At 53.1% G+C, this 17,601-nt stretch overlaps 1 protein-coding gene across 18 annotated transcripts in view; it reads right to left on the minus strand.

Annotated features, from left to right (window-relative positions):
• Ppfia4 (PPFI scaffold protein A4) overlaps positions 1-17,601 on the minus strand; it is a 47,927-nt gene that overhangs the window by 25,875 nt on the left and 4,451 nt on the right. For 17 of the 18 annotated variants that reach the window (XR_015635071.1, XR_015635069.1, XR_015635070.1 and 14 more), the window contains exons 2-12: positions 9,549-10,187; positions 6,861-6,962; positions 6,333-6,497; positions 5,973-6,047; positions 5,669-5,758; positions 4,947-5,138; positions 4,584-4,730; positions 4,241-4,375; positions 2,677-2,760; positions 2,257-2,388; positions 1,055-1,146 (exon numbers count right to left, since the gene is read on the minus strand). Coding sequence is in view for 3 of the 18 variants with exons in the window: in XM_087579898.1 (XP_087436024.1) it covers positions 1,055-1,146; positions 2,257-2,388; positions 2,677-2,760; positions 4,241-4,375; positions 4,584-4,730; positions 4,947-5,138; positions 5,669-5,758; positions 5,973-6,047; positions 6,333-6,497; positions 6,861-6,962; positions 9,549-9,782 (1,448 nt within the window). In the remaining 15 variants the exon portion in view is untranslated. 18 annotated transcript variants of the gene reach the window in all.

Genomic DNA, 17,601 nt, shown 5'->3' on the forward strand with positions numbered 1-17,601 from the left:
GAAGACACCTACAGTGTACTTATATAATAAATATAAATAAATCTTTAAAAAAAAAAGAATTCCCAGTCAGCAAGGAAAGCAAATAGTAGCAAAGGGCTTGGTGTGCCCTAGGTCAGTTCTCATTCACTGAGAGCCTGTTGCTTCTGGTTAACCAATGGGGAAGGAGAAATCAGAATGATCCCAGCTACCTCCTCTTCACCCTCCTCCCTACACAAGAGTGTAACTCCTGGTGAGCTTGAAGATGATACTTGCATGTCCGCCACCTCAGATCTCCAGAGGCCTCTCGTCTCCAGCCTAGCGTCCTTTCCTCACATAAGCACTGCCCATCCACACATACATGTGTTTCCCGTAACCACCTTGCTAATGCCCATGCCCCTGGTACAGAGATAACAAGGAGCCAAGAACCTTCGGCAATAGCATGCAGTCATCTTCCTCCTCAGTGCTCTGGGAACTGAGTTCAAGGCCAACTCCTTCACAAAGTATGGCTACAAGCCCCTCTCCCCATTTCTTACAATGCTTTCAGGTAAAAGGATAGCACCGCCATAAGAGAAAGGCTGCATGGCTACTTCCAACAGGAAGGAGGGTTGCTACCTTGTTTCACTCTCCCTGATGTCTCTCTGTCTATTGGCTCCTGTTTGAACTTGGGTGGTCCTCCGCCCTCACATGACAATCCTAAAAATGTATCTCAAAAGAACTTCAGTGAGTGGTGAACCCTACAGAGGGTCTTGTGGGATAAAGGGAGAGTGTGGAACTCAGTGGACCCTTCAAGGGTGTGCCCTCCATCTGGCAAGGATCTAGGAAGCATGGCCTCCTCCCACAGCAGAGAAGGACCACTGTTCATTCCTAGCCTCTCAGCACCCCCTAGAGGACATATGCTCCCTTCCTAAGTGTCCAGATGAGCTCAAGGACTGGCCAAGCTCGCTGAACTCTAGTGTCCCCTCCTGACTGGAAGGAAGACCTGAGGTCCTGGGTAGTGTTCGGGGGAGGGAGTCTCCTTTCTCAGGATCCACTCGGGACCATAACCCAGCATGCACTGAGTCCCATCCTCTAGTACCTGGAGTGGATGCCATCCACAAACGGCCCCCCTCGACCCTTCAGCTGGTCCACCTCTTGGCGAAGCTTCTCAATCTCCTCAGACAGACGGCCCTGTGCCAGGCAGACCCAGGGTGGGATGGGGCCGGGGAGGGGCAGAGAGGGGAGAGTGGAAGTCAGAGAGGGGACGAGGAGGACAGAGTTGGGGCAAAGAAGAACACGCTGCAAAGTCCAAAGCTGAGGGCCCCAAGCCAGGGCCTCGGATGATACCAAGGAAAAGAGGTAAGGCTGGAAAATGAGCAGAAGACTGACAGAGGGGCCGGGCCAGAAACCGACTCTGCCTGGAGAAGAGATCTGCAGGCCAGGTGTCCCCGCACCAGCAAATGCAAGGCAAATGGAGCCATGCAGCAGAGAGGACCAGGTCTTTGTGGCACACCCCACTGAAGACAGCGGCTGCTATTCCCAGCAGGAAGGACTCTTCCCTCACAAAAGGTAGAGACTTCCACCGGATCCTTCAGTGGGCCCAGAGTCTGAGCCAACCCTATGGCCTACGTCTATGGCCTCTACTCCTCTAGCCTCCATATGGATACAGTATATATACAGTCTATAGCTACTGTGTCAGGCGGGCAATGGCATCGTGTGTGCGTGAACTAAGAGAGGCTAGCACCGGGGCTGGGGATTTAGCTCAGTGGTAGAGCGCTTACCTAGGAAGCGCAAGGCCCTGGGTTCGGTCCCCAGCTCCGAAAAAAAGAACCAAAAAAAAAAAAGAGAGAGGCTAGCACCGTGCAGCTGCATGAGCACCAGGCACTGTGCCTTTGGCCCTCCCACTCGAGCAGGGCTAGCCAGCAGCTGGGCACCTTGTGGTCCCGTAGCTCCTCTGTGTGACACAAGGAGTTCACCAACTCCTGGGTCAACCTGTTCTGAGAGCATCTGTGAGCTAGGGGTCCTGACTGGCCAGTGACCCGATCTCAGGTGTCTTCCTCTCCCAGCCTACCTCTTCAGGCCAGCATGGCTCGCTCTAGCCAGGAATGCTCCCCCTTCCCCGGTTGTGCCTCTGATGGCTTTAACGGTGTGCTTTTTTGATATGCCCTTCCCCCCACCACCACACATTCTATCTCCTCACAATCCCGATTCTCCAGTCCACTGGGCTCTACCCTGACTCAGACCTTTCAGGTAGCCACAGCCCACCCTGCCCACTCTGTCTGCCCCAGCCTCCTTCCTCACCTTCTCCTCCAGGGCAGCCATTCGCTCCTTGAGGTGGAGCTGCAGGCGCTCGTTGGACTCACTAAGCAACCGGTCCACAGTGTCTGACAGCCGCTTGTTGTGGTCCTCGTTCATCTTCTCCCGCTGGCGCACCTGTACAGCCCATCCATCTTGTACTAGGTCTCCTCTGGGCCTTGTCACCACCACCCTCTTCCAGAACCACCCATTTCCACCGGGGCTCTGTGCCTCTCACCTGTCCCCTCTGTCAACTCTTCCAACCAGCTCCTCCCACTCTGTGAGCCTCCTCCTGCCCCCCCAACCCCCCTTACACACACATGGTCTCTCACGGCCTGGTCTTTCCTCTGTGCCCCTCCACAGACCGTCCTGTAAGCCTGCCCTGGGGGCAGAGAGGAGGCCAAGATGGCTGACTGGTGCCCTCACCCTTGCCAGCTCCTGGTTCTTCTCCTCCAGCTGCCCTTCCAGCTGCCGCAGATGTTCCTCAATGTTGCCATGACGTTCCTCAGCCTAGGTGCATGGACAGTCGGTCACCTTGGAGATCTGCTTGGGCCCCATATGCCACATAACCTGGTGTATGATGGTCTTGGGAATGAGGGTCTCAGGATCAGCTCTCCCATCATCATGGAGCAGAACTGGGCTATCCTTTTCCCATCTCCTTCCTGCCCAGGGCTAACCTTAAAACTTATGCCCATTGGACCCTCACAAGGACTAAAGGGAATAAACCACGGTAAATGCTGAAGTGCAGCAAGATTGCCAGAATCTCACCATGGCAATTACCTTTACTACTGAACCAGCTAGCTATTCCTGCCCGTGGCCTCCAGAGATGGAGACCCCGTTTTATCTGTACCCAGAACATTGCATCCCTCTCAGTCAGGAAACCCTTTCTTTAAATCCTCCTGCTATGACTCACTTGAGCTCATCCCTTCCTGTCAGTTATTGCCCAGCAACCCCCACACGACATCTTCTACTGTGACTTAAATGGAGTGCCTCTCTCTAAGTCTGCAAAGATCACAGTGGCTACCCTGGCGGCTCCACCATCATAGAGGTAAGGAAACTGAGGTGCCGTTAGGGAGAGGTTCAGATCACAGGGACAGTCGGTGGCCGAAGCAGACACGGCCCTGGTCTTCAGAGGCACTGTTGGGCTGTAAGTTCAGTCCTTGGAGGACCCATCTGCCGCACTGGAAATCTGTAAACATCAGGCCAAGTGCTCACGCCAACAGTGGTTCCATTAGCCCCAGGGTTTAGGGAGACCTACGGGGATCACACATTTGCACCCGCACACAGTCTCCCATCGTATGTGACAGGATTACTCTTTGGTTAAGCTGTCACAGGTCTAGGTGCAAGCATTTCCTCCTCTTCCAGAGCCCATTGGTCTCTAGCCTGCTCACCTCTCAGGAACTATTGCTCCACAGTTCCCTCTCCATTAGGTAAACTTATATCCACCTCTGCTTCGTTCTAAAGCTGCAGCCTTCAAGCAACCGGAGATGCTCTCCGGGCCAAAAATGCTTCAGTTTGGTAAAGAAGGATATGCTCATCCTAAAACTCTACCTGCTCCCGCTTTGATGGTACCCCGCTCCTTGGGTTTCATCTTTCTGAGATAAAAATCCTACAGCCTCAAACAAAAAAAGAGGCATCAGCTGGAATGGCCCAGATGATGACGAAAGTGTCCTCTGTGTCCCTGTAGTGGCTTCTCCTTAAAGGACTCTGCCTTAAGCCTGGCGGATCTCTGAGTTCGAGGCCAGCCTCTGAGTTCCAGGACAGACAGACAGACAAGGCTACACAGAGAAACTATCTCAAAACAAAACAAAGGAGCAAAGGCCAGGATTACCTTCCCAACTGAGAGACTGAAGGACTCGAGGTACTGTGTTTAATGGTGTCTCACTGTGAGAAGCAACTCCCTGGCCCCCAGCCTGATGTGTCTCCCAGGCTCCAAAAGAGCCTAGGACACAGGAGATGAGAGGAGACTTCAGGCTCCTGGCCCACTTGCCTTGGTGAGAGCTGCAATTCTCTGAGACAGCTCGGCCTCCACCTCTGGCAGGGTCTCTGCCTTGCGCATGGTCTGCTGCAGCTTCTGCTCTGCCACTTCCAACAGCTCCTGCAGATGCCGGGCTTTCTCCTCACACTAGCAATGCAGAGAAGGAAGCAAGGCAAGATGGAGCGCTAGGTACCCATCTCCACCCCGGCCCCAGCAGGGAGCAGGTGACAGGCCAGAGGACTCTTGGTTCTTTCCTGTCCAAGGTTCCTGGCTTCCTCTTTCCCAAGTGGCCACCAAAGAATGGTCTCCCCCCTAGTCAGGTACAACATCACCCCACTCCATCTAGCGGAGTTACCTGGCGGTGCAGGGACTCCTTGTTGGCTAGCTCATTCTCCAGTTTGTCATTGAGGTCATGGATGGATGTGGCCTCTCGCTGAGCAGCCAAGTAGCGCTTCTCCAGGGTGGTGATTCGCTCTTCCATGTCCTCCTTCTGAGCCAGAGCCTGGGCGGAGCAGAGGGTAGGGGAGGAAAGGTCACCAGTCCGCTAACACCTGGCTACGCTGGCCCAGAAAGGCCTGTGATCTGTGCTCCGCTGGACAGTGTCTGGCCTTGGCCCAATCCTCCCATTTCCCTCCTCACACTGGACCCTGCCAAGTGTCAACGCCTGTACCCAGCAAGATGCAGTTGCCTAGAGCAGGCCTGGGCCTCCCTCACCTACCTCTCGGAGGTCGCGCTGATGCTTGCCACTCAGCTCCTCTGACTTGATGAGGTCTCGGCGGGCTGTGCCCAGGTCCTCCTCAAGCTCAGTCACAGTTGCACTCAGGGTGACCAGCCGCTCCCGGGCCTGGCTCAACTCATAGTTTTGCTTCTCCAAGAGCCCTTGCAGTTCTTCCACACGGCCAGTGTCATCCTCCAGGGACAGCGAGCCATCAGCCAAGGAGTCAGAGAAGCCCACCCCTACCCTGCTCCATCCCAGGGAGGCTGGCAGGAAGGGACCCGCACCCACAGTCATAGCTCTGTCCCAGGATCAGGTACGTCTTCCTCCCACTAAGCCTAGTAGCTCACTCCTGATAATGGCCAAATACCCATGGTCTCCTCTGTATCTTTTTAAAAAATATGTTTCTAGTTTTTCCTTCAAGCTCCACCTCTTGTAACCCAGGAAGGGGCAGATAAGGGTTAGAAAGGCTTAGAAACCTAAGGAAGCTTGCCTGATGCTCGCACACAGGAAGATGTGCGGACGTGCTTATCATGTGCGGTAGCACAAAACTGAAAACCTATAGATGACCTTGCTGAGGAGTGAGGAGGGGAGAGAGGAGTGGGAAGAGTATAGGACACCCCAAGCTTAATTCAAGCAACATCCAGCTGAGCCTAGGCAGGTGGGCCCTCCCCTTCCTGTGCTGTGGAATACAGGCTCCTGTTAAACAATTCCCCATGACCCACTTTCCACAGGCGTTTTGGTCCCAGATCCACAGTTTCTTCCTCTTCTGCCACTCCATCCCGAATTCCTGCCCCCTGCTGCAGGGCAGACACCTATAAGACACAGCCCCACAAGGAAAAAGAGAAACAAGTCACGGAAGAGACCTAGAAAAATACCCTTCAGCTACCAGTCCCCAGCAGCAGCAGCAGCAGCAGCAGCAGCAGCAGCAGCAGCAGCAGCAGCAGCAGCAGGCAGATATCCGATAAGGAACGCAATGGGACAAAGAGGGTAACCAGCTGGCTTTCTCAGTGGGACACTGCATCTTACCTGCTGGTGAGCTCCTGCCAACTGCTCCTCCAAGGTGGTAACTCGCTCTAGAGCTGCCCGGAGCCGCTCTCGAACCTGCCCAGGGTAAGGAGAGATGTGGGGAAGAAAGCTACCCCAGAGAAGTCGGGTTGGGGCAGCCAGCGTAGGTTTGGTCTGCCTCATGGGAGAATGTGAAGGGTCTGTGGAGAGGCAAAGGCCCCGCAGGGAACCTAGTAGGTTGGCAACCAGGCCAGTGGTAGGGGTCCTGCAGCTGGAAGACAAGCTCCTTAACAACACATTTCTGCATAGAAACACAGAAATGAGTACAGGAGACTCAGGGAGGCCTGGGTGAGCTAGGGAAAGGGTGGAGCAGCTGGGTACCTTCTCATCCAGGGCCTTGTGGTGCTCAAATAGTGACTTGAGGGCCTTCAGCACCTCCACCTCACTGGAGACACCTGAAGGTGACTGGGCCTGGCGTTTTACCACTGTCATTCGCAATGACCGCTCATGGCGGGACACGAGGCATTCCAGATGTTCCAGAAGCAGCTGGCAGTGTGCAGGGGAGGAAAGGAAAAGAGGGCCATGGATATATTCCCCAAGGACTACAAAGCAGGGTCCACGGGGTCACCAAGCACAATGTCCACAATGAGCTGCTCCTCAATTAAACATCTGACCCCAGCTTGGCTATCCTGGCCTCTTCCCCAGAACTTCAACCCTGCTGTGACCCAGGAACCACAAGTAAGAACCCAGTGCTAGGAACTAGGCACCCCTGTCTGCCCATAACCCCAGGATGGGAGGCAGAACCCGCTCAGCCAAGCTGTCGCCTGCTCCTTTGGTAAGATGTGCACACACACACACACACACACACACACACACACACACACACACACCAGGCCACCCCTTACTTACCCTAGTGTTATTCCGTTCTGCTTTCAGCTCAGATATCTCTTCCTCCCGCTCCAGAAGCTGCTCCCGACACATGCTTAGCTCCCGAGTTAATGTGGCAAATTCCTGAAATCCCCCCCAGAGCCCTTCAGTGCTTGGGGTTCACCTCCAACTGGTGCCCTGCATACCCAAGTACATGGTAGGTTTCTCTCATTCACCCTCTTATCTGCCCACCTCCCTCAAATCCCACCCTGCTCCCCCCCCACAACCCCTGCAGTGCGGGGAGCCTGCAGCTAGCCTGTGCTTCCGGAGATGAAGAACATATTAGGATTCCAAGGAACGGGACTGCATACAGAAACTGACTAAGTCACTGAGTCTGCCCTGCTAGGCCTGCCTCTCCAGTCGCCAGAGACCATAATACACTCACCTTATAGAAGGTGATATGTACAGCTCACGTGTGCATGATTCCCTGGAGCTTCCTTCCAGCCCCTCCCCAGGGCCTCACAGGCTACAGATGGCTAATATAATAAATAGCTTGGAGGACCTACGTGAGAGCGGAAGGGCACACAGCCCTGTGACGTCCACCCTGGCTTCTGGGGGTCCTATTCAATCCAGTCAAAGCTACAGCTCCCCACCTGGTGGCATACACTAGCTGTCCCTTCCTAGGGGGAACTCCCCACACTGCCATGTAGAGGTCTTTACAAGCCCTGCTCTTCTATGGGGACAAGCAACTAGGGAAGAGTGCTCATCCTTGAAGTTCCAGGCCCACCACTCCCTACCAGACTGATGGCATCACTGTCCCCAAAACCATCCTCAGATGGGTGAGTGGCTGCATCCTGTGGCCATGAAGTTCACGCATACTGCAGAGGCTGGGGCCCCACCCCTCCTCCGTGACCCCCCCCCTGCAAATACCAAGGATTTGTAACCACAGGCAGGACTCTCAAAGCACTTGTCACTGCAGACCAGGCAAAGGGGAAGGAAGAGTTGTGGGAAGTGGCAAGAGACCAGAGAGCCAGAGCGGGAAACCGAGGACTTCTCACCCCAGTCCTGATTTCTACCTTTCTATCTAGGCGGGCAGCCAAAGAGAAGGAAAGCTCAATATTTCATTCTCTGGAAGCTGAGGCCTGAGCCTGACGCTGCTTTGTCCCTCAGCCTGCACGCATACACCTATACGGGGACACACACACCCCTATACCTAGAGAAAGGACTTGAGGGAATGCCCCATCTCACCATACCATCCATCCCTAATGGGCTACACCCTGCTCTCCTCTAGCCCCTGGCTAGGCAGCTGCCCTGTTTCTCTACCCTGCATGCTGTGCTCTTCCTTTCCAGCTCTAACTCATGTGATAGCCAGCTACCAGGAGAATCCCCTAAAGGACAAGACCATCCACAAAGTAAAGGACAAACTCCTCCCAGTTTGCAGACCATTCTCGCCTGGCTCTTATCTGTGTACCCTAAGACTTAGTCCACCTGGGTAGCCTACTGTTTCCAAACATCAACAAACCACCTAAGGACCACACTTTTACCAGGCAGGGACTGTATTCTCTTACACAGCCTCTGTCACCCCCCGATGAGGTCACATTCCACTTCCAAAGGCCATCTCCAAAGGGTTTAGCCTCCTCAGGGTCTTTCCACACTCTGAATGGAAGTGTCCCTCCCTGAAAACCATCAGATCCTTGCCCATCTCTGTGTGCCCTCCCCCACAATGAAGCTCTGAATATAAAAGGTTGGGACAACCAGGAATCAAATCTCAGTTCTCCCCAGTTAGCTATGTTACCTTGCATATAATTTTTTATTTATTTATTTTATGTATATGAGTATACCGTTGCTGTCCTCAGACCCACCAGAGAAGGGCATCAGATCCCATTACAGATGGTTGTGAGCCACCATGTGGTCCCTGGGAATTGGACTCAGGACCTCTGGAAGAGCAGTCAGTGCTCTTAACCACTGAGCCATCTCTCCAGACCAACCTTGCATATTTTACCCAGGGCCTGTGATGGGCAAGGCAGACTCAGATTTCCAGAGTCCATGTGTTGAAGAGGAATAAGACAGACAACCAACAATGGGGGTGGGAGTTGGACACAGCCCTCCTGCTGCGATTTACCCCCCGAAGAGCAATATGCAGCTGACTGATTCCCCCTAGGCTTCTGTTTCACTACTGACAGAACAGGGTGATGGCACTAACTGCATGAGCTTCTGTGGGAATCTGCTGATAATCAATAAAGAAAGCCGAGCCCAATGGAGGTGCACAGTAAATAAACGGTGACTAAGTTGTAGCTGCTGGACGTGTTGCTGAGGACCTCGGAATGGGACGCCCTGGCTCTGAGGTTCAGCTCAGCCATGGTTACCTGTGTGAGGTCTCTCATCCTCATCTGTGCCGTGGGGAAACCAGAAACGAAGGATGATCTCTACTGCTTCTCCCAACTCTGCTTCCCTTGAGTCCCCTCCCTGCCAACTCAGAAAGGAGGTTTCTTTCCGGTCTAGGGTGCCACCTACTGGTCGTCTGGGCTCCCTACGGCCGGATTTTCTTTCTGCATTCACTACTCCAGGTGAAGCCCATCTAGGCGGCAGCACTTAGGAGGGAAAGGGTTTACGTAGAAACATGAAGACCAAAACTCTGTGAACTCCAGGATCCAATATGCAAATGACGCTGAGAGTGAAGGGCCTAATGGTGACAAATTCAGAGGAGCTGGGGAGAGTCTGGAACCTTACCTGGGGAAGGGCAGAGTTCAGGTGGCGCTGGAGCTGGTCTCGCTCGTGAAGGGCATCCTGGAGCCGGCTCTGTGTGGCTACCAAAGTTTCCTGACTCTCCCGAAGGGACTCCAGCAACTTCTCTCGCTCATCCAGCATGTTCACCATCAACTGCTCAAAGTTGGCGTCAGCATCGGCACCGTGGGGGGGTCCCAGAGGGTCCCCCTCATTGATTGTGGGCATCACCTCACACATGATGGGAATGGAGAGAGGCTTCTCAGTGTCGGGTCAGGGGGTGGGAGGGAGCTCACAGGGTTGGCACCTGCAGAAGGACCCAGGGCGTGGGTCTCAGAAAAGGCAGTGCCAGGCAAGTGGACAGTTGGGTAGGGGCTTCTCCCATGGCATCAGTTGCTCTTGCTCTGAAAGGAGCCTCTGGCCTGCAGTGTCCCTGTGGAATGGAGCCAGAAGGCCTGGCTTAACCTTTCAGGGTTGGGGCTGGGTGCCCTGTGTCCCCACACAAGCGGGAGGCATCGGCGTGTGGCCATGACAGGCTGGGCGAACAGGGCTGGAAGGCAGCCCTTGTCTTAGACTGAGCACCAGAGCTTGGCAGAATCCCAGCTGGGTCTAGCAACACCCATGGTTTCTGGAGGGCGGTGTGGTCTGTGGGAGAAGAGAGTGTTGTGAGAACCAGCTGAAGAGAGCAGGCATGGGGGAAGGGCACAGGACGCAGGCCCTGAACCAGAGTGAGAGAGGATGAGGGGTGTTGGCCCTGCCCTTCTCAGGGCTTACTCACTTTGGTGGCACCTCCTTAGTTTCCTCACAGAATGCACATGCCTCCTGCCTAGCCTCTGTGCCTGCAGCCCCTGCCCCCCCTAACCCCCTGCAGCTGTCAGAAGTGCAGCCACAGTGGTTCCCACCCACGTGGCTTGCTGGCCAAATATAGAAATGATTCAGTCAGCGGTAGGGGAGCAGCCGGCAGGCTGCCCAGAGTCCTCCTGAGACCGGAAGGTGGAAGGAGAGGAAATGGGGTCTCTCGCTGCCCCCCATAGCCTCCTCCCCCACATTCAAGCAAAGACAGGCACAGAAAGGGTTAAAGGGCTTTGTGGATGGGAGATCCCCAGAGGCTGGACTCCTATAACATGGCTGAGGTCTTATTGAGGCTCAGGCTGGACAGTAGGACAGGCAGAGAGCGCTGACCTGCTAGGATGCCCATAAGTCAGGGATGAGGCTGGTCTGTCACTTCCCTCTTGTGAAGTCTGCCAAGGCTAATGCACGAGGACTAGTATGCTCACAGCCCCCACCTCTTTGTCAGAGATTGAATGACAAAGATCCCCATGTCCTTATGGAGATGGGAACAAAAAGGGGTGCTTCCGGAGGGAGACCTTGTGTGAGGCAGCCTACTCATGGCCGGCAATCTACTCCCTTGGGCAGGGTAATTACCCACTGCTGGTGCTAGCAGAAGTCACCAGCCAGGTCATGAGGCCCAGTGGTCACAGCACAGGAAGGCTGGACATGGAAATTAGGACACAGCTGGGAAGTTCTCTGCCCCCTGTCAGCTTTCAACCTCCCTGCCCAGGGCTAGGCCACCAGCTTCATCGGTTCTCACAGGGAATGTCCTCGGGTCATCCACTGGAGAACTCTGAAACCGCACAAAGGTTCCAGTACAATGAATGGTTGCTACTCTGGAGACCATAAGTAGAGCGGTCCTTCTCACCTCACCCACACCGTTTCTAAAGACATAGGGCAACCCATGTACACTTCAACAGGTGAGGCAAGCAGCTAAGGAGGGGCGAGATCCTGTATGAGACCCGACGTGGGCTACTGGCAGGGTCGAATCAACAGAGAAAAACAGTGTGCTGGTAAAACAGGCAAACTTGTAGTAAGGAGAAGACAGAGAAGCAACTGGAAAACCCCAGCACTCACAGCCAGAGGTGCCACAGTTCAAGCCAGTAACACACACACACACACACACACAAACAAACACACACACGCACATACAAACACACACAGGCGCGTGCACATACACACATGCACACGCACATGCACACACGCACAGGGGGCTTGGCAGGGACAGACAAAGGAACAAGGAAAGACCTAGGGCAAACACATCTGCTCCCAGACAGAGAAATAGATATGAACTCTTCCCGTGGAGATCCTTCCCACCAGCTGGACAGAGGTGGAAAGTTGTGGTCAGACAGCCTATGCTCCCTCCCTGCCTCAGAGCAGCTGGGAATACAGGATGGACAGCTACTCCAGGCTGATAAACTGCCCTAGGGGATGCTAACAGCAGCAATTTCCCCAAAATTTCTCCCGCCCAGTGCTTCAGAGCCCCTTCACCCTGAGTGCTCCAGACTGAGAGACTCAATGGCTCCAGGACCCCCACCTTCCCTCTCCAAACTCATCAACAATGCACTCACATTCTCTCTGTAGCCCCCCCACAACCACATAGGGGTTTTTTGAGGGGGGTGTTTGTTGAAAGCGTAGCAGCAGTCCTGTAGACAAGAACAGTATGGAGCTTGGCTCAGTGGTACAGGGCTTACCTACTATGTGCAAGGCCTACTATGTGCGTCTTGGTCAATAGAGGGGGGTTGGAGGGAGAGAAAGGGAAAGGGGGAGGGAGTGGGTGGGGAGAGGGAGAATATTCTCAGCACCCTGCAGATGGCTTCAGTGCCAGGCTCCCGGGGAGCCTACAGTATAGCACAAATGAAGAAGTCTAGGGCCAGACCTAGGAAATCCGGGGTGCAGTTCTACCAGAGGCCAGTGGGGTGAACCTGGGCACAGGACCACTCAGGAGGTGTGGTCTGTAAGATGGAGCCTGCATCCCTTGTTTTGTTTGGCTTTGAGGAGAAAGCAGAGAAGGAATTGCCGTCATCTTGGGCAAACGAAAGCCTGGGAATGGCGTCTGAAGAGCTCCTTCTGTTTGAAGCCATATCACGAAATGGCGACCCCATCTTGTCTGAAAAGTCTCTTCTAAGAACCATGCTAGAGTCCGCAGATGAGACCGGGATATCTGTGTAAGATCCTGGCTATGTGGTCCAGCCCAGCCTCCCCACGTCCTCCTGGCCACTCTGACAACTGAGAATCTGACTTTGCAGCCAAAAACCTTTCCCCAGCCTCCCTGCAAGCCAGGTGCAGGTGGCAGCTCCACTTCCTCTAGTGAGATGGCACGTAGAGCTGGCTGGAGATGAACCCAGAGAAAGGTGCCAGGCAGAAACCCTTAGAGGTCCGTGCAGGACCCCCTACCCACCCCAACCACTACTGGAGAGGGTAAGCAGAAGAAACTTCCGAGCCACATGGAGACACCTGGCTTCCCTGGTTCCAGGGCCTGCTTTAAATAGTGCAATTATCATCTCAGCTTAGCAGAAGTTGCAACTCCCAAACTCACAGGTCTTGATTCAGAGGCGAAAGTGCCAGGCCCCAGAGCCAGCATTTGCAAGGGAATCTGCCAGGAAGGGTGTGGGGCAGGCTGTGAACGGCAGAAGGCTCAAGAGTGAGTAGGTGGGTGTGAGTGTGTGCTACGGAGGGAGGGGTGCCTGAAAAGTAGGCCTCTAGCTCTATAAGCATATAAGCCAATCTCCAAGGCATCTCTGGATTCCCCAAAGTCACCCGCCCACCCCACCCCCGTTTTTCCATAACATACAGGAGGGATGGACTCTCCAGTCTGACGCTCTCTAGCTGGCTATATGTTCACACAGGCCTGGCTCCCTACTGCCTGACCAGATGGCAAGCCTCACTCACCACTTGCCCAGCTCAGCAAAGGGTACAGGGCCACAGCAAAGCTGCTGGAAACTGAGCTCCTGCCATGAGCTGGGCAAAGATCGAGCATCTCTAAAGCTAGCAGGACAAGAAGAGGCTCTTACATGCCCTAGACTAAGGGATGGAGGTGGTGACTCAGAAAGTTGAAGACGATGGTGATGCACAAGCGTTCCTCATGTGCCAGGGCAATGGTCCTTTAACCCTCATAGCTCCTCCCAAGGAAAACACAACCCCTCTTACCATGTCTCAGATATGAGAACCAGGACTCGGGGTCACATAAGCAAGTCCCCACAGAGACAGAGCAAAAGGAAAAAATCAGGATTCGTGGTGTACCTAACACCAAAAGAGATCTCCTTCAGGCATCTTGTCGTCCCTGAGAATGCCCTGTTCACACACATAGGAGTCTGTGGAGAGCGAGCTTGGACCCTTCCTCCACTAATCTCCTCAAACCTGGGGAGGTGTGTGCCTTCACACTCACAAGGTGTTCATTCGTCTCCATAGCCCCACGAGTACCCAGATCACTTGCTCCTGCCTCAGCCCCACCCTCCTCCAGCTCACCTGCACTGCAACCCACACTTTCCTCTGACTCATGGCAGCCCTCAGTCCCCCGGGGGCAGCAACAACCATCTGCTCACGCCCTCAGACTGCTCACCCTTCTTGCTTGACCAGAAGCTTCTCCTGCTCCCCGATGGAAGATGATGTTCAGTTCATTACGCCCAAGACCTTGTCTGGCCTGCCGCTTCTAACTTCCCACCCGTCACGCAGAGTCTTATCTGATCCCCTGACCATGGTGAGGGGTGCCCTTTACAGACCTATACTTATACCTCTCCCTGTCACTAACTTTCTTTACGTCATCTGTATAAGAACACCGGACAGCTTTGGAAGCTCTAACACCAGATCTTCATGTGAAAGAAACTGAGTGCATGCATGATTCTAGACACCCATACCTAATAAAATAAGACTTCAAGAAACTCCAAGGAGGAAATCCTGGCCCAGGATTAGGGTCCTTTAACTTGCCCTCTGAAAGCCACAGCCCCTCACCAGCAACGTGGGGGTCACTCCTCTCTCTCTAAAGGCAGACTCTAGAGCAGGGTGGTCACGTGACCGTGGGAAGGTGCTTATTCTCTCCTGAGATGGGAGTGATAGCTAACAGTCCAATTCCCAGTCACCACACGTGAAGCCCAGACACCACTTCCCTAGCAATACAAACTCTGTGTCAACTCAGCACCCACGGCTCCCGAAGCCCTCAAGGCTGGGCTCACCCAAAATACTGTCAGAAAATCAAAATCTATCTGACTTCTAGAAGCCATTCACAGAGCATAAAGTCTTGGATGAGATTTACTAGAGCTAGCAGCCTGCCACAAACTCTTCAGAGGGGTCCTGTTCTCTCTGCACCTTCTATAGGATCAGCAATGAGATTTTTGCCTGTGCAATTTCAGATTTCTAAATCTGACAAAGGAAGGACATAACACACAACACTTCAGGGAGCGCACAGGTTGTCAAGGGGCTTACAGGAGACAACAGGCTTTTGCTCTGAGGGGGCTCTGAGAGGGTATCAAATATGTCCCAAGTACAAGCTGGCCCCAGCTCCCAGCCTTAGCACTCAGCTCCCCTAATACCTGGCACACTCTGCTGGGCACAGGAGGCGGCTCTGGCTTACTCAACAAGCTCTGCTGGGCCAGAGCCACTGAAGCTCAACTTTCCAGCTACTCCCTAAGAAGACGGTGATGGGTCTCTCCTTCCCACATACTTCATATCACCTCTGTGAGCGCACAATGGACAGTCCACACAAGTCCTTCTTGACAGTGGACGGAAGTATTGTGGACGGTCACACCAGGACACTCGTAGAAACCAAGTCTACCCTTACACACCTGTCAGCTTAGCTCTTCTGTGACACCCAATTCCAGTGTCACAACTTCCTAACTCCAAAGGCTGTAAATTGGACTTTCTGACATAGTTCTCTCTCTCTCTCTCTCTCTCTCTCTCTCTCTCTCTCTCTCTCTCTCTCTCTCTCTCCCTCCCTCCCTCCCTCCCTCCCTCCCTCCCTCCCTCCTTCCCTCCCCTCCTCTCCTCTCCTCTCCTTGCTCCTCATTCCTCTCTTTCTATTTTTAGTTTTACAAGTCAGAATTTCCCTGTGTAGCCCTAGCTGTCCTGGAACTCACTCTGTAGACCAGGCTAGCCTTGAACTCAAGAGATCCACCTGCCTTGGCCTCCAGAGTGCTTCGATTATAGGACATACTTTCAAGGACAGCCAGGGTGGAACCAACTCAAAGGGCTCTAACCTTTCTTCTTTATCTTTTTCAATTCTAGTTGTGTGTGTGTGTGATGTGTGTGTGAGGCCGGGGGAGCTTCTGCCATAGTATACTTGCATAGGTAACTCTCGGGAGTCCGTTCTCTCCTTCCACTGTGGGATCTGAGGGTCAAGTCTTCATGGATGACACCTTTGACTGCTGAGCCATCTCAGCGGCCCACAGATCCCCTTTTCTTACTTCAGTCTCATTGATTACACATCTGTTTCATGGGACACTTGATTAAGGTTTCATTCATACTAAAGAAATGTTGGTCTAAAACATGGCTTGGCAATCCCTGGTTTGAGTGCCATCTATTAAGATACTAAATACAATTCCCCTGTTTTGCTAAGATGGAAAGTTTTAACCAGAGAGCCAGAAAGAACATCAGTGCAACTGAACAGTAGACCTGGGTCAACCACAGCGAACACTGGGGTCCGTCCACCGTTTTCCACATTCCAGACATCTCAGAGATGCCGAGCCCAGCCCTCGGCTTCTCCATCTCTCATTCCTAAGCACAGTCATCCCAGGCATCTTACGCTAACCAGAGCCATCGACTGACACAAGCGTCCATGAATAGTTTTCAAAAGAAGAAGCAAAACGAAGCATATGGTATATTTGGAAAATAAAAATCTTTCAAAGCCAGGGATCTGTGTGGGACAAATGTTCAACAGGGTTCTCTGGCATGGGGAAAAAAACATGCTCAGAGGTCACTGCATTAGTGAGTCAGGGTTAAGATTAAGGAGCTATCACATTGCAGCAAACAGTCCCGGTCAGAGTGCTGACAGCTGTCTGAAGCGTCAGAGTATAGGACCACTGAGAAATGCAAGCACTGTAAAAGGTACGCACGTGTGCACATGCGCGTGTGCATGTGCATAGGTGTTCAAAACCAACAGGTGTATGTGTGCTTATGAAACAGAGGATGAGGAGGTCATGTGTCCTTACACAATCAAATATGTGAGCATGTGGTCATGAGAATGCTTGGTACGTATATGTATGTGTGCATAGGCATGTAAGAGTTAGGAAGAGAAGGACAATGTGGTACAGTCGTGACAATCGGGGCCCAAGTGTGTGCATGAAAGCCGGTGAGTGTGTAAACATGTCATAAACATAAGAGTGAGTCATAAACACGGGTGGTTGCAGTTCTACGTCAGGGCTTGTGACTACATGGCATGGTGTGTGAGCATGCACACAGTGTAAGTGGTAATGGCAGGCACCCAGACGATAAGAACTCCTGTATGCACACATGCACACACGCATGCATGGTCCTGAAAGGACAGTGGGGCCATGAAAGCTCATGCATATGTACCTGGTCATGAAAGTACACTGTTGGTCATGAAGGAGCACGTTTTCTAAGGTTTGGTTTTTATTTTAAGTACAAGTCCTTTGCTGCATGTACACCTGCAGGCCAGAAGAGGGTACCAAATCCCTTTACAGATGGTTATGAACCACTGTATGGGTGCTGGGAATTGACCTCAGAACCTCTGGAAAAACAACCCGTGCACTTAACCAATTAGCCGTCTCCAGCCCTGTCATGAAAGAGTCTAAGTGAACCTATGTGAGGATATCTTCGAGGAAAGAAGAGAGCGGTGGGGATGAAAGAGTAAACCTTCCTCTTGAAGTGCTCTGCCCCTTACGGGGCCAAGGATTTAGACACACCACAATGGTCTTATGTGAACCCGGGTCACAGGAATGGATCCAATCCTCCCTTTGATTACCTCAGCCTATTAGGGATGTGCTGCAGGGCCTCCAAGCCCAGGTCTCTATATCCATGAGAGAAGGCCGGGTTCACCCCACATATTCTCTCAGAATGTCAGTCAGCATGGACTAGTCCTAGCCAACCTCAGACAGCCAGGCTTCCCAGCTGTCCATCTCAGCCCGCCTCTTCTGAGTTAACATGGAAAAGCATTCTTCTGAAGCAACCATCCACCAAGGTCCATTGTACTGATCATCTTCCACCCAACACACCAACACACACACACACACACACTCACACACTCACACACACACTCACACAAACACATACACAC

Source organism: Rattus norvegicus, chromosome 13 (genome assembly GCF_021556685.1).
Source record: "Rattus norvegicus strain SHRSP/BbbUtx chromosome 13, alternate assembly SHRSP_T2T, whole genome shotgun sequence".
Taxonomy (NCBI): domain Eukaryota; kingdom Metazoa; phylum Chordata; class Mammalia; order Rodentia; family Muridae; genus Rattus; species Rattus norvegicus.